This window comes from Rhineura floridana, chromosome 1 (genome assembly GCF_030035675.1).
Source record: "Rhineura floridana isolate rRhiFlo1 chromosome 1, rRhiFlo1.hap2, whole genome shotgun sequence".
In the NCBI taxonomy this organism is placed as follows: Eukaryota; Metazoa; Chordata; class Lepidosauria; order Squamata; family Rhineuridae; genus Rhineura; species Rhineura floridana.
Window position 1 is genome coordinate 72,098,815 of NC_084480.1, and position 25,766 is coordinate 72,124,580.

The 25,766-nt window shown below is 40.3% G+C and overlaps 1 protein-coding gene across 4 annotated transcripts in view; it reads right to left on the bottom strand.

Annotated features, from left to right (window-relative positions):
- Window positions 1-495: 495 nt before the first annotated feature.
- Window positions 496-25,766, bottom strand: part of PJA2 (praja ring finger ubiquitin ligase 2) — a 66,718-nt gene continuing 41,447 nt past the window's right edge. For all 4 annotated transcript variants that reach the window (XM_061623767.1, XM_061623759.1, XM_061623749.1 and 1 more), the window contains 4 exons: window positions 24,912-25,023; window positions 3,028-3,142; window positions 2,679-2,800; window positions 496-1,151 (listed from right to left, as the gene is read on the bottom strand). In XM_061623767.1, coding sequence (XP_061479751.1) covers window positions 1,032-1,151; window positions 2,679-2,800; window positions 3,028-3,142; window positions 24,912-25,023 — 469 coding nt within the window. In that variant the 3' untranslated portion in view covers window positions 496-1,031. The remainder of the gene's footprint in view (window positions 1,152-2,678; window positions 2,801-3,027; window positions 3,143-24,911; window positions 25,024-25,766) is intronic.

A 25,766-nucleotide genomic window follows, 5' to 3' on the forward strand; every position in this document is an offset into this window, starting at 1 on the left:
CAGCAAAATAAATGCACTTGTGCACACGCACACTTCACTGTTAAGAGACCTACATGATTTCTTCAACCATCAGTATCATGTGTTTTGAATTTACCTTTTGCAATGTATAGTAGAAAACAGTGAATGAATGGATACGGATAAGCCCAAGCAGCTCCCCCTAGTGCACACACATTTTTTTTAAAAAAAATATACCGTAAGTTAATCTTAGATGTTCTACTGACAGGGAGTTATTTCTATCCATTATATTTCAGTAGCTTTGTGTGCAATATGACCTCTTTGTAAATTCTCATGCTGGCCACTAAAATTTCCCTATCTAATTTCCAACAGTTGACATTCTAATGAAAGCACCCAATTCCCATAGGCTTTCTGTAGTTTGAATGCTGTGCCCTTGGTTTTTACAACAGGCATGTCAGATGGTATAGGTTTGTGAACTACATAAAGCTGCCCAACTATATATCACAGTTCTAGTACTGGTTACATTCACACAGACACAGGTTATCATGAAATCACAGAGAACTGTGTGATTATGCTTTTTATTTCCAGTGAAACCTAAGTATACTACTGCTGTGATCACAGAACGTCTTCACATTTGATGCAAATATGAAAGAGCTATGTACAAAGTAATTAAGTGGCACTATTTTTAAACAAAAAGAAACAACCCAAGCCTCAATTATTTTATAATGTAAAACAGTTTATATCCATAATGTTTGTAAGCTCCAACTGCACTGCAGTTGCATTAACCTGAACACGTGATCATTCCTTGAGACAAATTTAATATAAGCATTAGACATTAGTTAACAGCAACAAGTTTTACTGCAGAAAACTAGTGCAAGCTTTTACACCTTTCAGTATGATAATTCTAGCTCTTACTGTAAACCTAAACCATTTAGAAAGGTCATACATTCTCTTTCTAAGGTGTTTTTAATATATATTTATATATACTTACATATAAACCAATTTCACATTGTAATTAAACAGGAGAAATTTACAGTAAAATTTGATGGGCCAAACTCTCTTTTCAGAAGTTCATTTTATTGTGTTCCTGAAGTACTGTGGACTGAATCGTGATCAGGCAGGAAGGTAACTGTAGGAATAGATGCCTCTGGAAGCACAGGCGCAAGCACATGGCGGCATACAGGACATGTTCCTGACTAGATGAGAGAAAGTATCACTGATTAATTGCAATACAGATGAATAATTCAAGGAAGCCAAAACATAAACTTAGATGGAACAGCTATATGTAGGGGAACGAAGAGTGAATTAAGCAGACAATTAGGTTAGCAAAGACCACAATCTTTGTGTTGCCTACTTCAGAATTGTCATGTCAACTTCAAAAGGATTTCTCTGGAATAAGCAAATTGGGAGACTACTTTTGGTAGAGCTATTAAAACATCAAACTTAATCACATAAAATAGCAAAATATATTATTACAAATGTATATAAAACCATGAAATTGTTAAAAGATTTGAAAAAGGTCCTTATCACTAGACTTTATGAAAGTTCACTGCATATGTATAAAATATGCAAAGTAGCTAACATCTCAGAAAGCTAAAATTCTTTCTAAGTTCTTCTGCAGGAAGCTAAGTATGCAGTACTATACCTACTCCCCACCTCTACCTCCCAAGGACTAGTGTCTGGATGAGGTCAAGTCACGACTTGTTGCCACAGCAAACATAAACAATGTCATGACCACAAATATAATCCAGTTAATTTTTCCAACATGAAAGGCTTAAAATATTACTTGTGTTCCACTGAAATAAAACTTTTTAAGAGAGCTGTGAAATTTGCAAGTAATTCTGAATCTTCAGGGGTGGGCAGACTGGGATCTAATGCTGGATTTCTGGGTGATTTTACAACAGCAACAACAAAACTAATTTTCCACCTAAATTAGGCTGGTGAAATGAAGGAAGTTAATCAAGAGTGTAGAAGGGCTGTGACTTCAACACAATCCTGATAGTGAAAACAACATTCCTAGGCTCAAACTGTGTTCAGAGGAATCCTTTAATTCTAACTTTTTTGCACCTGGTTCTGGCTGGTAGATCTTGTAGTAAAAATGAAGTAGATCCAACAAACCTGAAGTCTGCTCATCATAGCCAGGCTAGCTACTAACTGGGGTCCAGACTAGCTGCTAAAGCTGTTACATGTGTTCTCCATGTTTGTAGATGTTAGTTCACTAACTTGAGCCATATGGACTGTTTTACTGAAGTAACAGCCCGAAGCATGGAGCTCTGGATCAGAGCCTTTTTCTTTAATCAAGTGAGCATCTCTGGGACAACACAATGAATCTACTTTTCTTTGTTGGTGCCACCCTGATCAGGATAGTGTGGGTTAAATGAGTGGAGTTAGCATGGTTTAAGCAGCAATGGATTGTGGGTTAGGAGAAGTGGGCTTCATGACCTTCAGACATCATCAATTCTATTACTTTTTTTTAGATATGAGAACCTGGGAGATCAGGTTTCAACTTCCCACTTAGCCATGAAGCTCACTGGGTGATCTTGGGTCAGTCACCACCTCCCAGCCTAACCAACTTCACAGGGTTGTTGTTAGAATAAAATGGGAATAGAGATAATCATGTCCACTCCCTGCAGCTCCTTGGAGGACAGGTAGGATATAAATTTAATAATTAATTATTAAATAACTAAAAACATTCAGAGTAGATTCACAAAGCAAATACACACCTTTTGTAACCAAAGTGTGATGCAAGGCTTATGAAAGAAGTGGTGACAGGGAAGCTCCATTACAATTTCTTCTTTGATGTACTCACTGCAGCAGATAGCACAGCACTGCTCCTGACCTACAGCTTAGGAAGCAAACTACATATCAGCAAATACTTTCAAAAGCTAGGAGATCTCCACGATTAAGGTAGAACAATTAATAATATAAGCCTTCCAAAAACAAAGCTTTTGGAACTGGCCTCTAGTTCTAATTTTAGGTCAGATATTGTCATGTTAAAGGCTGCAAAACAGAGGCTATCGTTATTTTAATGTTACATTTTTCCAGAACAGTGAATATCTCATTTATCCTTACCATTGTGATCTTCTGTGATGATAATTTGTGGCAGACAGTCTATGCTCTCCTTACTAGCTGGCGGATGAGCCTGCTCAACATCAATTGCAAGGGACTCCAGATGTGCCAGAGCAGTCTAAAAAGGATGCATAAAAAGTAAATTCTTTTATTCATAAGACAGACATAATTTATTCATTTTTAAATTTCATTTAAAAGGGTTGCATGAAGCTCTGTAGAAAACAATGAGTACAAATTGATACATCTCTAAATTTCTCCCCAGAAATTAAGAAATGCTAAATTGATGTAACATGTATGGAGATCTGGCTGTAAATATTAATCTCTAAGAATTAATTATAGAATAAACTTTACTACTTAATGAACATGACTATATTATCTTTATCCTATTATCTTTTACTCCAGTAGGAAGAGTAGCCCAGGTTTATTTGCCTTAGTAAAACCAGGAGTCTGTCATGGATTAGTCTCTTGTTTCAACTATGCACAGTTGTTTCTGTTCAATGTCCAGTTACAATAGTGGTTTGAATAGCCTGAGTTGACTAGGGGAGTGTTTATTAAGTCACACTTCTAAAACACACATATCCTTCTTCCACACTTTGCCCTATTTTAACCAATCCTCCTTTGTCATAACTTTGCTGGGCTGTCCTTCTTTCCTAATGTGTGACAGTTCTTAGGGCTCAGGAGGAAAGCATAGTCTACCACAAGTGGTTAAATGCATGATAAGATCCTAGGAAAATGGAAACTATTTGTTCAAAAATATTATGAGAGAGCCTGCTAGAGTTTATGCTTGCCAGAACTTCCATAAACACCTGTGGAACATGAGGCCACTACTGCACTGATGTCAAGGGCAGTCTAACACCCAGATACTGTTTGTAAGAAAAGGCAGTTCCACATAAAGGTTTCATCTCTAGCCACTGTGTTTTCAGTGACTGCAGTGGGTAAAAAAAAGTGGTTTATTACGTGAGCATATACATCTCTCATGTATTGGAACTGATTTACACGTACAGAGTGAGGCCCAGATAGACAGGTGGGTTAAATTTCATGGTGCAGTGGTATCTAGATATATTGTACCATATATAACATTGCTACAATCACCCATTTAACTTCCCATTCAGTTCATGCAAAAAAAGTTTCTTCTGTCAGACTTTCTTAGTCCCGTTGGTTTTTAAGGCTTTAAAAAGTAGAGTGTCAGTCACCTTTTAAAAATGTGAAGAAAGCATGTCAATTAAATGTCTTCACTCATAAACAAAGATAGGCCTACAAGGTGCTAATCAGATGGTTAGACTGAGCTGCATAGTTAGAAGCATGCCTGTAACCACATAATTCACCTATTCAACGTATTTCGATAAACGTAAGGATGGAGTACATTTTGCCCTGGATTCTAAATGCTTAATTAATTGTATTTTACTCAAGCTACATGCCAATTTACAATTAAGTTCTGATTTTTCAGACCTAATCTTATGCACTGTCATATTGGTGAACATATACCAAGTTTCACCCTCAATAGTGGGTTAGAGTGCTTAATGAAAGGGCCCATAAATTTACTGTAGTTCCTTGGGAAAATACTAGGATGATATTATCCATCTTTTACAAAGTACTTTGTAGTTCTTCAATAAAAAATACACCATAGGAATATCTGATTCTATGTATTTTTTAACACAGAAAGATTTATTCTATTAGACTAGTGGCTGTTCTTTTTATTTATTATCTTTCTTAAAAGGGAAGCCGCTGGAAAAAAATGCTGAGAGAAAATATACACATCCAGACACTTAGGCTGCAATTCAATACATGTCTACTTAGAAGTAAGCTCCGTTGGGTTCCCAGGTAAGTATGTATTGGATTGCAGCCTTAGAGTAAGACAAATAATAGTACTTTGCATTTATCTGGCACATTATAAGTCCTCAAAATGTTCTACATACATCCCTTCTATAATCCCCACAACAGCTGTGGGAGGCCAGGATCTTCATATTATAGATAAGGGGCTGAGGTTGAACCAATAGGGATTGTCCACAGCCTCTTAGTGAGCTCAAACATAACCAGATAAGCCTTTTATGCAACATCAATAGCATTACAGTAAGCAGACACATGTACAACTCTTAATATTAAGATTTGTGTCAAGCAGAGTTTTGATTGTCTTTTCTCAGGAGGCCTGAAAACAACTGTGGCAACAGAACTACCTTGTGCTTCCACAGACCTGGTGGCCAGCTAGAATACTAAGCATCTGCGAAGGTGAGCTGTACTAGAAATTGCTTGGGACACGTTTTAAGAAGCATTAAACATTTCCAATGATAAAGTTTTGCCTCAAAACACGTTATCACCCACATCTATATAGGCAGCTGTCTTTTTGTTCTTGATGTTTCTACAGTTGTTATTCATCATCTCCATTTGTGTTACTTAAATAGGTATCACCAAGTTCGATACACAAGTATGTCAAATCAATAATCTGTGAGTGTTACTGAAAGCTAGGGCAACGGTGGCAATTGTGTCCTAGAAGATAGCAAAGAACTGATGCCAATTCTGCTGCAGTAGCAAAACTTACTGGATATTGTTAACCATACTTAGAGAGATTCTAATAACAAAACTACTATTGTGCAAATAGTTGTGCAAACATCTGACAGAACTGCAGCCACCAGGCAATACAATTTCCTTTGTCACTTGTGACAGAAACACAAAGTATTCTCTACCTACCAAACACAAGTGTAGTAGTAGTAAGAATCATCATCATCATCATAGGAAGAAATAGTAACAACAACAACAACAGAAAGAAGCACCAGCACCCTCTGGCAGAATTCTAAATTTTCAAAACTGAGATGTTTGTCAAGATATGAAAAAATTACTATTGTACTAACTAGCCTGCCTTCAGAGAAGAGCCAGTCTGAATGATTATATTTCCTTCAATCCCATGTTTACTGGGATTATCTTTACTAATTCTAGCATCACTGCACAGAAATCCTTGTTAGCCTCCATTGTTTTCAATGGAGGCACAAAAAATAATAATGAGATGTTATCACATACAGTTCCCAGTCCTGCCCCCTAGACCTACAGTGGTTGTTCTTCCCCACTAGCAAGCCAACCCAGGAAAAGGCTACAAGCATCTGGATGCTTGCAATGAAAACAATATATTGCAAATAGTAAGAGATGCAAAGTCAACTGCTCTGAGATACCACAGTTGTTAACAAACCTAGAATGATGGGAAACATAACACACAGACAACTTAACCATGAGAAAGTCACTTTGATAATGACTTGGAAGATTAACCTTCTATCTAAAAGAGTTTGAGAAAGAAGGAAATCATACATCTTTGATGAAAGGATAAAATCTTAAATTAAGAGAAGGCATTAAAGGATTCAATTTAATATTATGCTAAACACTTGCCTCTTTTCCCTTTACAGCTGCTTTACAAGGCAATTTCAGTATTTAGTATAAGGCAAGGAGTACACACCTTTAACCTGACACTCACATACCACACACTTTCCCCCACCCCACGTCTCTGGATTGCAGCTTTTGTATTTCAATAAGAACAAAGCATTGTTGCTTTTTTAAAATATCAGGATAGGAAATCCATCAACAGTGTCATTAGTGATCAAACTGGACCTAAAAGGATGGGCTGTGACTGAACTTTCTACTCACTGGAATCAAACTGCAAATCTGTTACATCAAAGATTGCAACACTATAGTCACATTGTTATCTCATTTGACAGGATTATTAAACAAGCAAAACTTTTAGCGTTTGAGGTCAGAAGAATGCTTTCAGCTGTTGAAGAACACAAAACATCCCCAGGTATTTGATCAAGGAGTCAATATGGGAGTCTGCCATGTATACTGCTCTTGCATCATTGTGGCAAGGTCTTTGTACAGGAAGGTTTACAACTCCTCTTTCTCACTTACCTCAGATTCCTCCCAAATTCTAACATCAGGTGAAAGAAACGGAAAACACACTCATTTACACTCTACCAAAGAACAAATTAGCATGTGCAAAAAGCATACAAGAAACTTGTGTCAAGAATACATAGTCACACTTGGGTCCCACTGAAAACAATGTGAAAAGTTAGTCATAATTGTCTATCTCTATTTTAACAGTTTTGTGGATTTTGTCAATAACTTTTGTTATGTACACTGTTTAGAGAATTTTGTGATTAAGTCGCCTATAAGTCTTTCTATGACCCATTGCTTTCACTTACTCTGGCTCTGTACCAAGGATATTATTTTCTGGGGATGGGTGGGATATAAATATGGGTTCAGCTTAACCAATTTTTATCTATAGTTACAATATACTGATATACTACTTACAAGTTAATGCTGTTATAAAGTGAAACTCTCCAAATTTGTTGCCGATTAAAATGGATTGGATTTAGAAAAACACAATCTATTCCCCCCCCCCAACAAATCAGTCATTCTTTATTGCCTTTTTGAGAATCTGGGACCCTCTGGAACAGCATGTGTAGAGGTGCATGAGGCTACAGTGGAAATCCATGGAATGAGAGGGAATTCTCTGCTTGCACAAGGCACCTTTGATTTAACCTATTAGAGGGACGATCATTTTCTGAGTCTCTCTCTCTCATTCTCCTCTCTTTTGCAGGAGAATGCCTAGGTTCATATTGTTTTGCTATGCCCAGATAATAAAGCCTTCCTTTTGTTTAAAACCATCAGCTCTGTAGTTGCCTCCTCTGTTCCCATTTTACCAACTGATAAAAATTAAATATATATTTAAGTACCTTGAGGTGTAGTAACTTGCAGTACAACCTCTGAAACTGTGTCTATTTGTAATTATGGTGTGACTAAATGAAGAGATTTACTATTTTTAAATTTCATAAATATAGCACATGGTATAATTTCATGTGTCAAGCTATATACAATGATTTGAATGAACCAGACATTTCAGGGAGCAAGGGAAACCTGACACAAGCTGCCATTCTGGTGACAATGCTGGGCTCTTTCTAAAGTATAAATTTATCTTGTGTTTATTTATTTATTTATTTATTTATTTCATTTTTAAACCACCCATAGAGAATAGCTCTCTGGGTGGTGAACAAAACAAGATTAAAATACAATATTACAATAAAATTACAATAAAATCAGCAACAAGTTAAACGAAAAAAAAAAAAAATTAAATGAAACACATTGAACATTAAAATGCCTGGGAGTATAGCCAGGTCTTAACCTGGCGCCTAAAAGAAAGTACCGAAGGCGCCAGGCATATCTCCACAGGTAGGCTGTTCCACAGTTCGGGGGCCACTACAGAAAAGGCCCTAGATCTAATAACAATCCTCCGGGCATCCTGATGAGTTGGTACCCGGAGGAGGGCCTTGGATATTGAACGAAGTGAACGGGTAGGTTCATAGCGGGAGAGGCGTTCCACAAGGTATTGTGGTCCCACACCGTGTAAGGCTTTATAGGTCAAAACCAGCATCTTGAATCTGGCTCGGAAACAAATAGGCAGCCAGTGCAGGCGGGCCAGGACAGGTGTTATATGCGCAGACCAGCGGGTCCTCGTTAACAACCTGGCTGCCGCATTTTGCACTAGCTGAAGTTTCCGAACGGTCTTCAAGGGCAGCCCTACGTAGAGCGCATTACAGTAGTCCAGTCTAGAGGTTACCAGAGCGTGAACAACTGAGGCGAGATCGTCACTGTCCAGATAGGGGCGTAGTTGGGCTACTAAGCAAAGATGGTAAAACGCATTCCGTGCCACCGAGGCCACTTGAGCCTCAAGCGACAAGGAAGGGTCAAAAAGGACCCCCAAGCTACGAACCTGTTCCTTCAAGGGGAGTGTAACCCCATCTAGAACAGGATGAACATCCACCATCTGGGCAGGTAAAGAGCTCACCAACAGTGTCTCAGTCTTGTCTGGATTAAGTTTCAGTTTATTAGCTCTCATCCAGTCCATTATCGCGGTCAGGCAACGGTTCAGCACATCAACAGCCTCACCTGAAGAAGGTGAAAAGGAGAAGTAGAGTTGCGTGTCATCAGCGTACTGATGGCAACGCACTCCAAAACTCCTGATGACCGCACCCAGAGGCTGCATGTAGATGTTAAAGAGCATGGGGGACAAAACCGACCCCTGAGGGACTCCACAATGGAGAGTCCAGGGTGTCGAGCAATGTTCCCCAAGCACTACCTTCTGGCGACGATCCGCTAAGTAGGAGCAGAGCCACTGCCAAGCAGTGCCCCCAACTCCCAACTCTGCGAGCCTCCCCAGAAGGATACCATGGTCGATGGTATCAAACGCCGCTGAGAGATCAAGGAGAATCAACAGGGTCACACTCCCCCTGCCCCTCTCCCGACAAAGGTCATCATACAGGGCGACCAAGGCTGTTTCAGTGCCAAAACCAGGCCTAAAACCGGATTGAAACGGATCCAGATAATCGGTTTCATCCAAGAGCGCCTGGAGCTGGCCGGCGACCACCCGCTCCAGGACCTTGCCCAAAAAAGGGACATTCGCCACCGGTCTATAGTTGTTCAAAATATCTGGGTCCAAAGAAGGTTTCTTTAGAAGAGGTCTCACTACTGCCTCCTTGAGACTACCAGGGACTACTCCCTCTCTCAAGGAGGCGTTTATCACCTCTTTGGCCCAGCCGGTGGTTACAGCCCTGCTGGCCTTCACCAGCCAAGATGGGCAAGGATCAAGGGCAGACGTGGTCGCCCACACCATTCCAAGCACCTTGTCCACTTCCTCGAGCTGCACCAACTGAAACTCATCCAACAATGAAGGACAAGACCGCGCTCTGGACACTTCAATGGAGTCATCTGTCATAACATCAGAGTCTAAGTCCCGACGGATGCAAGCAATCTTATCCTGGAAGTGCTCCGCAAATTCGTTGCAGCGAGCTTCCGATGTTTCCTTAGTATCAGGAGGGCCAGAATGTAAAAGCCCTCGTACCACCCTAAAAAGCTCCGCTGGGCGGCAAAGAGATGATCTAATGGTGGCAGCAAAATATGACTTTTTTGCCGCCCTAACCACTTTTACATACAACTTAGTGGAAGCACTCACCAAAGGATGACTACATCCGTCAGGAGTTCGCCTCCACCTGCACTCTAGCCTCCTTCTCTCTTGCTTCATCACTCTCAGCTCCGGGGTATACCACGGTGCTGTTTGAGTTCTGCACCGAAGGGGGCGCGCGGGAGCGATCATGTCAATGGCCCGGGTCATCTCCGCATTCCACAGATCGACCATAGCCTCGACAGGAGCGCCAGTGATATCAGCCGGAAAAACTCCCAGAGCGCTCTGGAACGCAACAGGATCCATAAGCCTCCGGGAGCGGACCAACTTAATAGGTCCCCCACCTCTGCAGAGGGAAAGGGTTGCCGTGAGTCTAAAGCTCAGCAAGCGGTGATCTGTCCATGACAATGGAGTAGATGAAAAATACCCCACCCTCAGATCACCATCTCCATGACCAGTGGCGAAGATCAAATCAAGAGTATGTCCTGATACATGCGTCGGGACAGTAGCAACTTGAGACAGCCCCATGGTTGTCATGGAGGCCATGAAGTCCTGAGCTGCCCCGAACAAGACAGCCTCGGCATGAATGTTGACATCCCCCAGTACCACAAGTCTGGGGGATCTCAACAATACCTCCGAGACTATCTCCGTCAGCTCAGCTAGGGAAGCCATTGGGCAGCAAGGTGGGCGGTACACCAATAGTATTCCCAATCTGTCTCCTTGGCCCAGCACAAGATGAAGACACTCCAAACCAGTCGCCGTCTGGACAGGGTGCTTAGTGAGAGAGAAAGAACTCCGATAGACCACAGCAACCCCGCCTCCCCGGCCCTCAGATCTACCACAGTGCTGCACCGAGTACCCAGGTGGGCAAAGCTGGGAAAGAGCAACTCCTCCCTGCTCACCCACCCAGGTTTCGGTAATACACACAAGGTCGGCACCCTTCTCCACAATCAAATCGTGGATAAGGGGTTTTTTATTAACGACCGACCTGGCATTTAAAAGCAGCACCTGGAGATCCGAGAGCTGGCTGACAGTACAACCAACAGTCCTGTGGATAGGAGGAGAACCGGAACAAGGCACAGACACAACTTGTCTGGGACGAGTTCCCCTTACCTGGCACGTTCTCCTCCCAACGCCATACCTCCCATTACCCGTCACAACGTTAATTGGGGCCCCCGAAAATCTCCCTGCGAGCCCCAAGGCATGTTCTCCCAGGTACATCTTAAAATAAATCTAATACAGCAAAACACTTAAACAACATAAATACAAACACACATTCACTCAATCTCATTGTGTTAAATTCACTTTTTTTCAAATTGTATTTAAAACACCTTTCAAGTCTTTCATAGTTTCAGAAATTGATTACATGTATTTATTATTTGTATTTATAGCCTAATAAATTTAATGGCAGGCAAGTTACAAAAATATAACAATTAAAGTAAGTACAATGTACAGTTAAAACAATAAAATAAAAACACAAAAGCAGTCAATATCGTAATGCTAAATCTGATAGATGCTCTTGAATAGCACCACAACTAGACATGGATAAAAGTTCTGTTGATTAGGGTGGAATATATCTAATACCATTTCTAGTTAATGTAAGAACATAAAATGTATTCAAAAGGGCTAAGACAGAGCTCAAATAATTTATGCGCACATCAAAAATCATCACACAATGACAAGTACCAATCATGATATGGCATCGACATTTTACATTGTGTTATTTTCAGGAAATTAGAATACCTGTGACTCCAAATCTTACATGCAAAGTTCTCCATCACTGTAATACTCTTGGAAAGGTCACTGACTCTCGCATGAAAGCAATGATTCATGCAAACACACACACACACACAAAATGCTGACCCCTTGTCATATTAAGTATATCATCTACATATACAGAATGGAGGCAATCAGAAATTGCAGATACCTGTAGACGCTGATAAGTCATTTCCATGAATATGCTTGTTACCTGAATTTGAAAAGATTCAGGTTAGTGAAGGGGAGGAGTACAGCTTTCTTTAAAAAAAGTGTACCCCAAACTAAAGTACCGTATATTCCGGCGTATAAGACGACTTTTTAACCCTGGAAAATCTTCTCCAAAGTCGGGGGTCGTCTTATACGCCGGGTGTCGTCTTATTAGGGTTGCCATATTGCCCGGATAGCCGGGTTTTACCCGGATTCTAAGCATGCCACCCAGCGCCCGGCTAGCTCCTTAGGTGGCCCGGATTCTCAGCTTTCATTTAAAAAAAAAAAAAGTTTCTAGGTGGTGCGGTTCTCGAGATATATATAAAAACGTCAGGCACCCCCCCCGGTTAAATCTTTTTTTAAACTACTGTATAGCACTTCGTAGCTTTAACCCCGCCCATTCAGGATTTCAGCCAATCAGTGAAGTGTTTGTTTGGTGGCAGTGTCTGCAAAACCTCATTGCGAGGCCAGAAAATGGTGGTTTCCCCTCCTGTTTATCTGAAAATCTCATAAATTGGGTAGGTATATACATTTCAGTTTTCCCCCCTGTTGTGTGTAGGAGTCAGATCCTGCGCAGTGTTTTGAAAACCTTCCCAATACTTGCTTTTGTGGGGGTAAAAGCATTGCTAATCCCATATCTCCAGAGTAAATCCCACTGAATTAAATAGGATTTACGTTTGAGTAGACATGGTTATGAATGTGCTGAAAATCAATGGGACTTGGGAGTGAATGTAAAAAATTGTGTTTGTGTTCTCTTTCTGTTCCCCCCCCCTCTCCAGTCCTATTTTAAAGCAAGTAGGCAGGGCTTACTTAGGTATTGCAGTTTTTATTCTGTAGGAAACTAATACTGATTTTTAAAAAACTAATACTGATTTTTCTGCAATGACCAATTGGTTTGACAATAAACTATTATATGGGCTGTATGTATTTATACATCTGCAGTGTGTGCGTATGTGTATGGAGTCTTTCCAACACCCCTGTGAGGTAGGGTTGGAAACCAAGGCAGCTCACAACAAGAAATAAAGCCATTTAAAATCCAATAACCATAAAAACAAGTATAAACAGTTGCAAAACAGTGTAAAGTGGCATGATTCGGAATTTTGGGTTGTGTGAATGAAGTTGCTTATCACTTGAGGTTGCATTTCTGTCCCTGTTTGAGTAAGCCCCATTGAATACGCTGGGACTTGCTTCTGAATAAATAAATTTAGGATTGCACTATAAATATCTTTACAGTTTGTGTAAATAATAAATATATTTGATAGTCATGATTATATAAATATTTCTTCATTTATCATATTTTTGGTTTTTGGTTAGGAATCCTGACTGGTTGTGAGATGCTTAGTTTTTTGCCTTATAGGAATCTTGTTGTGGTTGGTATGGTATTACATTTAGGAAAGTGTTACTGCCTTCTGTGTTTTTTTTTCCTATTTGCATTTCACTTATCTTTAACCTCACTCCATTACAGCCATAGAAGCAACAGCAGCATATGCAAGATAATTAACTCCCATTAGTGATAAGAACAAGAATTTATAATTATTATTTCAATTAAAACAAGAGGCTTATCAATACTTTGAAGAGGACCAGATATTTATTTTCTTTCTGAGCCCAGGACTGGGTCTTTCATGATGCCCGGTGTGTGTGTGTGTGTGGGGGGGAGCAGGAGAGTAGTCGATAAGACAGACATCCTGGCATTGATAATCGAATTAGCAAGGTATGTGTGGGGTTGTTGTACACTTCCAGGCTCAGTTTCATTTTGAGTATGGAGGTGGAACCTGTGTAGATGTGGTTATCAAAGGGAGAAGAAATTTTGAGTTAAGCAAAGCTCTGCTTTTATAATACCTAAGAAACATACAGTACTTTGAATGTCTGAGAGCCTGCACCAGTGGAATACTGGAGGAACTTGTAAAACTTGCTGCAACAGTATTTAGAACTGAGCATGTGGTGTGAAAGACTCCTTTTCCTAACATTTTGGCTTGTTTTTCTCTGATTGTGTATTTTTATTGTTTTTACTATATTTGTAAGCTGTGCTGAGCTCTGTTTTTAACAGCAAAAGGGCAGGATATAAATTCTCTTAATCAATCAATAAATAATCCATAGTGTTGGAAACTAGAGTCTAGGCATTTAATGTTGCTTTTAAAAAAAAGATTTCTCACATCTTTCCCCAGTTTTTGGTGGTAATTCCTAGGCACAAAAACAAAACAACTGGACAATCCAAATATTAATATTTATAAGTTTATAAGTGACAGTTTTCCTGCTAAGTACCTGCATGTCATAAGGAGGGGTAGTCTTATACTGCGAGTATATCCCAAACTCTATATTTTAACTGGAAAAGTTGGGGGTCGTCTTATATGCCCAGTTGTCTTATACGCCGGAATATACGGTACCTAAATAATTTAATTTGTGAAATTTCAGCGTATTTCAGTTTTGTAATTGCTGTGACTAAAAATATTTGAGAGGCAACTGTTCCTCTTTCCCTCTCACAATTAAACAAACCTTGCATTTAGATAACCAGAGGTTTTCTATTTACTTATAAGCCATTTTTAATATGAAATCAATGATTTTGCAGGCATCACTTACTATGGCTTAACAGAACTAGAGAGCTGCTAGATTTTTTATTTTAAAAAAATGGGGACAGCCATTGTGTGTTTTTTCATTCCAGCATCTCCAAGTGTAATGTGAAACCTAGGAGAGCCTAATCTTTTAACAATGCAGACCTATGCATGTCTACTGAGAAATAATCCTCATAGAGTGAAACGGGGCCAACTTTCAGGTAAGTGTGTGTAAGATTGAAGCCTAAGGGAGCAATCCAACACAGCAGAGGCTTGCAGGAGTGGTGCCGGTGGAAGGGGCTGCCACATTCTACCTCTGTTCAGGAGCCCTGGGGAGTAGAGCATGCTGGCTGCACTGGCATGCTTATTTCCTTCTGCCACCCTTTCTCCCGGCATAGCCTCTACTGGGACTAGGGGCCGCAGGATGGAGCCAAATGGTCCCAAGATGTGGTGTAAGTCCCCCTTCCCCTTGGTTATGCTCCGACACCCCCCAGAATGCCCCTTTTTGGGCCTTGCACCAGCCTCAGCTGCACCTAGTGGAGCCTCAGCTGCACCCTACCTCCTCTTCCGCAGCTATGCCTCATTCTGAGTCCCCCCAGCCCAGTGTTAATTATCAGGAGAACTGCACCCTAAGTCTGCTGGCTCTTGCCACACTTAAGAATGGCATCAATGAAGACTTTATGGCTTTTAAAACAAGCAAGCCTTCTTCTCCTCTCCTTTTCTCATCCCCTCCTCCTGCTTAGCACTCAGTCTGATGAAGAGTTCTGGAAAACTTGAAAGATTGCTTGCTATTTTGTGACATTTTGGTTGATCTAATAAAAAAGTATTGCCCTGCTATGGATTTTGAAATTATTTATGTCTGGAAATCACTAGTTTCTAGAAGTATGGACTTAATATTTGTATTTGTTTGTCAAGTGTTCAGACACCTAAACGTAGCTAAGACTACCAAGACTTATAATGACTACTAAGACTACTAGGACTTACAATGCTGCATAACAATCACACAAACACTATGTGAGGATTTTCTTCACTTCTTTTTGATCAGTGAAATTCAGAGGGAAGCCCACTTCAACACAGTTCAATGCAGACTTTATACCAAAGTATGATTTGGCAACTGAAAACATCCTTCTCCCTACTTTATTCTGTCTTCTCAAGTATGCATTTTCATCCTTCATCAGTTTTGCTAACCCACATTTTATCATGATGCAACTTCCTCCAAATCACAATTTAATATCACGGTTTGAAGTACATTTGGAAAGCAGAGTCTGAAGGCAAGGCAGTAGGTATATAGTGTGTCAGTTTGGGCATCATGGCAAACTGGTTTGCAAAAACCCAGATGTGGAGGAGAGAGTGCATACATGATGAGAGGGCTGGAAAGGAGGGGAGAATGGAGTGTGTGAGACTATAGGAATATTCCTGATTGCCAAACATGTTTGAACTAAGTTTAGTATACTTAAGATATTATGTTTGAATTAAGCCTGTCTTTTTAAAAACTGATATTCAAAGATCTCTACAGATTTCACCTAAGGTACATTGTCAATGACATGTCAGTGTCAGTCTGTTTGTTATGCTCTGTCTCAACACAGAAAAAAGGGGAAGAAAAAGAGGGAGTTGGCCTAAAGTTAATTTTTTCATCTAATGAATCACTTGTATCCCATGAAGAAGACACTTATCTATGAAAGCTTACAGCATGGTAAGTTTGCTAATTTTAAGGTGCTAAGACTCTTTATAGATACCCCTCTGGAAGTTCTCTTATCTAATAATTTCATATGGAATCAGATCCATGCCTAAAACCCTGGAGAGCTGCTGCTAGTCAGTGTCAACAATACTGGGCTAGAGATGGACTGAAGTTCTGACTCAGTATAAGGTAGCTTCCGAGGTTCTTATTTTGTACACATAAACTAATGGCCGTTTCTGGTGCTGTTATTAAAGCAATTCACTAACAGGCAAAAAAACCTTGTAGTTTAAGCATACCTATAGCCAACAGATATTTCTATCAAACTTTAAAAAGCAGGGAAATTGGGTAGCTATAGTGAATGCACCAGGGGAGCAGGAGACCTGACCTCATCTCTGAGATATTGTACTGCCCTATGAATTTGTCAAAATGCAAAGACAATTTGGGTTGGTCTTTCACAGTCCAATCCACTTCCTGTGTAGCTTGGAAGAATTTGGGAACATGTGCCTCTGAGCATATGGTCAGTGATGGCAACACCTGTAATCAGCCCAAATAATAGAAAGAAGATATGTCCTGTGCTGATCTTGTTTTAGCCGGGAGGAAGCAACATTAAGACAGTTGATATAGTTGAGATGGTCACTTTAAATACGTTTGATTTACTTCGCAATTTTAGTGAAGTTTCCTATAGTAAATTATTTTCTTTTATTTCTATGAATATGTGAAGTCTAGCAACACCTTACATAATTTACATTAAAAAACCCCTCCAAAAACAATTGTGGAATATTGGCACTGACTATTCTGCAGACTAGTCTCCAGTAGACATGAGGAGTATCTCAGTTTGCACAAGATAAAACAGTGGGGGGGGGGTTAATTGACCATGTCCACCCTTCCTTAAGTAGAGTGGTTTAAGCATAGCAGGCTAAAAACATGCATGTTCGGCAGGCCAAGTTTGTTTTTCCAACAGCTAGAGTCATTGCTTAAGTAGCAACATATTGTAATCAGTCTAATTTTACATCAAACTGCAGTTTCAGATTCAACTGTTAATGCACCCCAAATAGAAACAGAATATAATCTCCTGTTTGAAACACAAAAGACTGTCTTCACCATCAAATGACATTTTAAAAAAGGCTTTGAAATTCATAAACATAAATTTGACACAGATTTCTAGGATGAATAATGAGTTAAATATCTCTGTAGAAACAGCAGCAAAACAGGAAAGAACCAAAGTAAGAACATCACCACCAAACATACAAAAACTGTAATTTTCCATCTTTGGAGATGCAGTCCTGATTGCAGGTGTTGCCACCTCTCACCATATGTTATAGGTACATTATTAAACTGCAAGGGTTTTTTTGGCTATTAGTTAATTTCTCTGCTTTTTAATCTAGGTGGTAAGAAATGGGATCCTATGCAACTTTGCTGAGAATGGACGGATCATTTGCATGCTCGTTGAGTTCAATGGGATTTACTCACCTGCAATCATAATTAGGATAGTGAAACTGACTATGGGTGAGGAGGGAGGGAGGGGAGGGGGAGAAGGGGGGAGGGGAGCAGGCAGGAGGGGAGTAGGTTTGATAATTTGCATGTTTATTGCGTTCAGTGGGATTTACTGTCGTGCAATCATGCTTAGGATAGGTGAAACTGACCATGGAGGAGGAGAAGGGAGAGGGAGGGAGAAGGAGGGGAGAGGAGAGGGGGAGGAGATTGGAAGGGAGAAGGGGGAGGGTAGGGGCAGGAGAGGGGATAGGAGGGAGGAGGAGGGTAGGGTAGGTTTGATCATTTGCATGCTTATTGAGTTCAATGGGATTTATTCCTGTGCAATCATGCTTAAACTGACCTGGGGAGGGGCAGGGAGGGGAAAGAAGGGAGTAGGGAGAGGGATGGGAAGGGGAGGAGAGAGGGGGAAGGGAGAGGAGATTGGGTGGGTGGGCACTGGGCAGAGAGAAAGTCCCTTTCCTTTCCAAAAGGAAAACATTTTTAACAGTATCATTATCGGGGTGTGTGTGTTCCCCTACCTTTTTATTCTACAGCAAACACATGTAGTCTCCCACCAAAATTGAAACCAAAGCTGTCCCTGGCCACATCCATACTAGGCATTTATGCCACTTTAAACAGTCATGGCTTTCGTGGAAAGTGTAGTTTGTGAAGACTAGAAGACACCCTTGAGAATTGCTAGGAGGCACCCTATTCCCCTCACAGAGCTAGAATCTCCAGAATTCTCTGGGAAAAGGGGCTGACTGTTAAACTACTCTGGCCACAGGAACTCTGTCAGGGGAATAGGAGTCTCCTAACAACTCTCAGCAACCTTCACAAACTACACTTCCCAGGATTTCTTTGGGGAAAGCTATGACTGTTTAAAGTGGAATTTTTATGACATAGGTGTGGCCCCAGATTGATTGATTTGATTTATATCCCATCCTTTCTCCCAGTAGGAGCCCAGGGCGGCCAAGCCAAACAGCTGTGAGTCTGGCTTTTAGAACACTGATAGTTGGTTCTTACTGAGCATGCCTGTGCTATCACAGACCCCAATGTTAAATTTCTTAAAATAATTAAAAATCAGCCAGGCATTTTTTAAACTTTTAAACTGCAGAAGATGAAGGTCAGAGTAAGGGGCAAGGTCAATAATAGGATTACAGGTACTCTGTGAACATGGCTGTTTTTTAATTAATTTCAACAAATTATGAGACCACTGACAGAAAAAAGTACAACAGGGATCTGGATTCCCCCCTCTTGTTTTACAATTTGAACTCTAGATTCTCTCAGAGTGTTTTGTGTATTGCCATGAAAACCTAGGGGGTTGTTAAGCAAGTGTTTCTGAGTTCAGGACTGTAAGATTTTGTTTTGAAATGAGCTTATGGGACACAGCAGTATGGCATGGGGAGTAGCAGAATGTGAAAAATCCATGCTGCCTGTAGTATACAGCCATTCTCTTGGCTATATAATAATGTTAAAATACTTGCACAACTCATCTCATTTTGAAAGAGAAACACAAAGCATGTATTTATGTTATTTAAATGCAGTACATTGAAAAGCAATTTTTGTTCAAAGGGGCTGAAACAAATATATTGGCAAAGTAAAAAAAAATCAGCTGATGTAAATGCAAGATGAAAGCAGGAACACACACACACATACACACTTTTTCCAGTGAAAAACCTGAGCTTTTGTTTTACAATACACACTGGCACATACACTTACATGTACAATTTATTCCACTGAACTTGGGAAAAGAAGTTTCATTTATGATTCTGTAAAAACTATTTGACATTAAAATAACATTACCATGTTTTTTAAAATTATCAAGTGTGGTTATTTAAAATTGTATTGTTGATTCCTGTTTCCTCAACATGCTCTGGATTCAAGTTTTTATGTGTTTGCCATTATTCTACAAACCACAACATCAAAAAGTCTAAAATGGATAGAAGGAACCTAACCAAGCTGACATAAAGCCAGGTGCAGTACCGGCATGTGATATCCTAGGACAACTACCAGGGCCAACCACAGCTACTGCCGGGTTGCTACTGCCACCACCACTCCAAATAGGCCAACATGCCAATTCAAGGCAGCAAGGGAGGGGGAGGGAATTCTGGCAGCAGCAGTGACCAGAGACTGGGACCAGAGACTTGAGCTCACTGGTGCCACAATCTTTAGAAAAGCCGGAGTGGTATAGTGGTTACTGTTCAAATCCCCACTTAGCCATGAAGTTCATTGGGTGACTTTGGGCCTGTCACTATCTCTCAGCCTAACCTACTTCACAGGGTTGTTGTGAGGATATGGGGAAGTGAAAGAACCACATATGCCACTTTGAGGTCTTTGGAGGAAAGATGAGATATAAATGAAGTGGGAAATAAATAAAATAAATATATATGTTTGCCTTGTTTCCAATGTCTAGGAAGGAGTTAAAATGCCAATGCTGGCATGTCAGGTGCATGGCACTCTGGTCAGTTCTGCTGTGTTATCCATTTCACTAAATGGATACCACATAACACATCTCAACAGTTTTTCCAATTATGTGTTCAAAAGTGCTTTCCCCCTTCATATTAGACGTTAGCCAGAGCAGTATGCATTCTTTTAATCCATGGACTCACAGGGCAAGAACAGAAATATCTGCACTCAGTCTTCCTTTAACAACGGGGGGGGGATATTTTATGGGGGGTAGGGCTAGAAAAAATGTAAAAAATAGCTGTGTAGGATTTTTTTAGCAGTGATAGGCCAGATTATTTATTTATTTGAATATTCAGCATCTCCGATCCCAAAAGCTTAGGGTTGGTCTCAACAGACTGAAAAACAAGTTTAAAAAAATCTTGTTAAAAGTTCAGTTACAATTCAAATGAAACAATTAAAAATAACAATGATTCTGACACAACCAGCCTCTACTAGCTAAACCACAGTTTGTTTGTTTATTTATTTTATTTATTTATGTATTTATTATTCAATTTATATTCCTTTCAGCAGAAGCCCAGGGCAGCAGTTCAGAAAGCAAGTCTATACAGAAAGCTCACACTTCTAAATTATGCTCGGGCTTTGGCCAATTTAGGTGCCCTGTAAAGTTTCTTGTCCCTTTTCAATGTCCCCCTATTTTCAGTCTTACCATCTCTTTTCTTCAGTAGTTGACAATAAAAGTCCGAATTCTAAATTTCAGAAGCACAATTATGAAAACCGACACATGGCTATTTTATTCTACAACACATACAACTCTGGCAACTGCTAATTTAGTTTAATTTAATTGAGCAGAAAGATTCCAAAAGCAACTGCAACTGACAACAGTATCTAAAATACCAAGAAAGTTGCATTAATAATGGAGCATGTAGGCCTGATAGTGGAAAATCCTGGAAACATGGGAAGATATTACAGATTAGTATTCCATGCATTACAAATACATGCATTATATGCTTCCATAGCCTGGCTGGGAATCCAGAGTCTGTGAGTTCAAATCCCCGCTCGTGTCTCCTGGATGTCAAGGGCCAGCTAAAGACTACCCCTACAGTGAGTGGCTCAGGGGTTACGTGCCCTGCCACCTGTGCAGCCATGGGCAAGCTGCATAGTCCCAAGGAGCCCAGTTGCCCCCCAGCTGGCAGTTGCAGACAAGGAAGGGGCTGGCTTGTGCAGCTGTGGCAAGCTAAGCAGGCACTAGCCAGCTGGGGGGGACTAGCCTCAGAGGGAGGCAATGGTAAACCCCCTCTGAATACCGCTTACCATGAAATCCCTATTCATAGGGTAGCCATAAGTTGGGATTGACTTGAAGGCAGTCCATTTCCATTTTTCCATATCATTCACGGGGCTGTGATAGAATTCTCTAGTTCACACATATCTGAGATACTTTCCCAGCCTATAATGGAAAGGATCCAAGGAACTATCAGGTTCGTAATTATTAGAATAGGCGGTTGAACAATTGTTAGCCCAAATAAAACAGAGCTGAATTTAGATTTAGGAGAACTTCTCAACCATCCTTGTTCAATGAGAAGCAGCAATTGTGGGTTTTTTAAAAATTATGTTTGGCATTACATTACAATTCAAATGTTCAATGACCACTATGAACTCTTAACTTGGTACTAAATTATTCATGATTATATTGTCTACTCCAGAATTTATCACAATAAAATTTAATTATTTCAAAAACAAAGTTAGGAAAACCTTGACTTAAACCAGGGGGAACATATAAACACATTACCATGAGAGTGAACTGAACAAAAATCACTGAGATATCTATCCAGCAACATACAGATTATAAATAGAAAAACTGCAAACATTTTTATACTGTATTTAAGGCCATGTAGTGTGATCAATGTTTGTATATCACATGTTGAGTAGAAAAATCCTGTTCTTATCAGAGCAAAAATGAAGGGAATAATCAAGCTGATGAAGGAATCTTTTACCCTCCTTTTTCTAATTTCCTTCTGAAGAACAGCCAAAATTTCTTAGCAGTAGTCAGTGTAGTAGAAATCATAAGCTGAGCTGTTTAGTTTCTCCATACCAAAAGATGTTTTAGCTAAAGTGACAATCCTGAAAACCTATCGTAGAGATGAATAGTAAAACTGTTCATTCTGATTCATTCTTCCTGAATAACTGGGACTGCACAATGAAACCTCAGCTAACAGCCTTATGGGCAATGCTTTAAAGAATACTTCAAGAGCAAAATATTCCCTTGCAATACAGTTTAAGCAAAACAGAAGTGTGCACAAAAAAGGCAATGGGGAGCAAAGCTCCCTTTGTTGGTCAACACTAAACATTTCACCCATTGCCACTGCTGGCCTTATTTGCTGGATCAGAGCCAGAGATCAGAGAGTGGAACATACAGTAACTACAAGCAGCGTTCCAGCGCAGTGACCATTGTTGGCTGAGCAAGTATTGTTGTAATGCCACACTGTCTTTCCCAACAGGTGGGTGTCCAAAGAAGGACTACCAACATGAGGATGGGAAGTAGAGCTGCAGCATACAGAATGAAAGTTGGAATGAAGGCTCCATTTTGAATTTCTTTAGGGAATTTTGAGGGGTCTTTGGAGGGGACAAGGGGGAAAAAAAGAAATATTTTGGAAAGATGGAAAACTTACCAGAAAAGTTCCAGCAGTTCTCTGGGTTTTTTTTTAAAACAAAACTTTGTTTTGCTGCAAGTGTGACACTCTTAGAAACAGCCCAACAGCGGTGTCTTTCCCCACAATGCTTCCCTGAACGGCACTACATTGTGGCATAGCATCATTCCTGGTACACTGCTGGGGGGGAAAAACCCCATGGAGCTTCTTTTAATAAAAGGGGGGGGGGAGCTTCTGTCTCTGCTGCGTCTTTTTTGGTAAGATCTTCATCCCTCTGAAAGTTTCATTGTTTTCCTCCTTCCTTCCAAACATTGTAAAAAAATGCCCTCCTTTCATGGCCAACGAAAAGGCCTATGAAAGTGGGAGGCATATTCAGCATAGTTTTAAATGAAAGAGTACCTACGTGATAGCACACTCTCACAAAAATGCCCTTGCCAAACCCAAAAGGAATACCTGCTCACAGGAAACACCCATTCTAGATTCTACCTACAATTCATTACTCGTCTTTCTGCAGGTAACCAGGCAGTACTCCAACAAGCATAGAAACATGGATGCTTCTCATCTCCAGTATCACAGAGACCACAAAAAAAGGCCTACAAGAGCAACGACCAATGGTGGTGCTCCCTAACTCCAGGCAGAACTTGTGTATGTTTTGAGAGTACATGACATACCACAATATCACAGATAGAAGTTACAGGTTCACCTTCTTCATCATAAAGCTCTCCCATACACACTCCTGCTATGATGTTAAAATTAATTCAACACTGATACTCAGTAAAAGCTATGACTGGTTCAGCTGTGTCTGTGTCTTACAATGGCCAGAGAACCCCCTTCCCTTGTCATTCACTGTAGAAATCTTTATGATGGGGAACAATAGGTTCACCACCACCCTGCCAGGGCTTAAAAACTGCATCCTGCCCACAAGCTCAGCCACTACTGCATTAACGAGGGTGAGGGCGATGTTCCCAGCAGTTCAATGTCCTACCAACTTATTCTTCCCCCAACAGGACCTTTTTACTCTGATTTTTGACATTTCTACCCCACCCTTCTTTTCATTATTTTATTAGCCAAGTAGATTATAGTCAATGTATACTTACAGTTAAAAACATTTTAAAAACCCAAACAAACAAAACAGAAAAATGTTCCATCTTTGTAACAATGGGAATCAATTTCCCATGGCGTGATGTCTTGCATTCCAGTACCATATATAAAAAAACCCTACTTGTTTTCAAAAAGATTTTCATATGGTATTCCCTGCTTTATCCTTAGGGCCCAAATAATTTTACTCAAGACACTTTTCTATGAAATATTCAAGGCTGCTTACAATCAAGTAAACTGATACATGATAATACAAACAAAAATGAAGAAAACAATCTGAAAAGAGACCAAAATGTGCTATCAGTATTACACAACTTAAAAGATGGTATTCTGCAAAAGCATACTGAAATAAAACTGTTTTTGCTGCCTATCCTAAGGGGACAGCAATGGGACCAGGCAAACATCCTTTGCAAGGCTGTTCCAAACCTTGGGTGCCACAACTGAAGCGGCCCTGTCTTTATTTTACACCTGAAGAGTCCCCCTCTATTTGATTGCAAAATTGTGCAGGGTTTCTGACCACAGGGAAGCTTGTAAGCATATTCAGTTGAATACTTACAAGCCCCCTTGAGGTAGAACTGGTGTGCTTGGCCCCGCACTCCTACATGTTAACAGCTTAATAATGCCTACATAAGGCATATTAGCTTTTCTACAGCTATTTTTGCGGCTGCTGTACTTAAGATCACAATTATGTTGTGTCAGTATTAGACCTGACATAGCAGCAAGACCACAGGACAGTTTGCCCTGAGTGCATACACCTATGCACCAACTTAGATGGCTTTAAAAGAGGATAAATCTATCAATAACTGCTAGCCATGAAGGCTATGTTCTACCTCCATTGTCAGAGGCAATGTGCTCTAAGCAGCAATTGCTCAGAGTCACAGTGGGAAGAACACTGTTGCACTCAGGGTCTTCTTGTGGGTTTTCTATAAGCATCTAGCTGGCCACTGTAAGAACAGGATGCTGCACTAGATGAGCCACTGGTCTGATACAGCAGGGCTATTTTGCTCTTATGTTCACAGAAGTTAGAAATATTAAAATGCCTAAGCCACAGTGGAGGTTAAAGATCTAGTATAATTCAGGCTGAACTATGTTTCAGCTTATCTAATCTTAAAAGAAAACTTACTAAAGTATTGCATTACCTCCATTGCCTGGGCCAATCGTTCTTCCAAGGCCATGTAAGTAAGAAAATGGGGATCCACATAAGAAATGGCTTGAGCAACACCTAGACCATCACCGAATTCATCAAGTAGCCTAGGGGAAAAAAACAGTATTCGTTTTCTCATCTGTAGAGGCCATCTTTTCTTTCTAAAATAAGATGTTACAAGGTGCTGCATACATGTCCCTCTCAGCTTTCAAATCTTCAAAGTACATGTATATCTAAGTTCCAAGTCTGAAAAGAGGGGCACACAAAGAAACTTGCTGCTCTCAGGTTATACAACAATTAAACAGGGTTTGCCTAGACATCTTGGAAGATGCATGCAACACAAAAACAACCTGATTGTTGCATTCTCAATATGCTACCTTCAACAGCCAAAATTTATCTTCCTTGTGTCAGAAAGTATTAGGTAACTAAATTTTCTCTGGGATGAGTAAGTGAAAATTTAGCCTTCAAGACCAATCTTTAATAGTTTTTTTTTCTGAGATCTTACAAAAAAAAGCTGTGCAGAGCAGGATTTTTACCCTGGTAAGTAGCTAGGGAGTGGCAAAAGAAATGTTCCCCCTTTACCATGACTGACCTTGTCAGCCAGTCCCATCTTCTCCATGTATGTCATGGAAACAGATGACAAGCAAAGTAAAACCCCAGCAAAAGTCCCACGTTTTCTTCTTGGCATAAGCATAGCATGTAAGCATGACTTACCTCATTTTGCCTCTCTTCCCTTGCTCATGCAACTCTCCCAGCTCTCTCCCTCAACCTCTGATGCATTTTAAGCTGCACAGAGGAAGGAGCCGGGGGAGAGCAGCTGCTCGTCTATTCTATGGCAACTGGGGAGCAA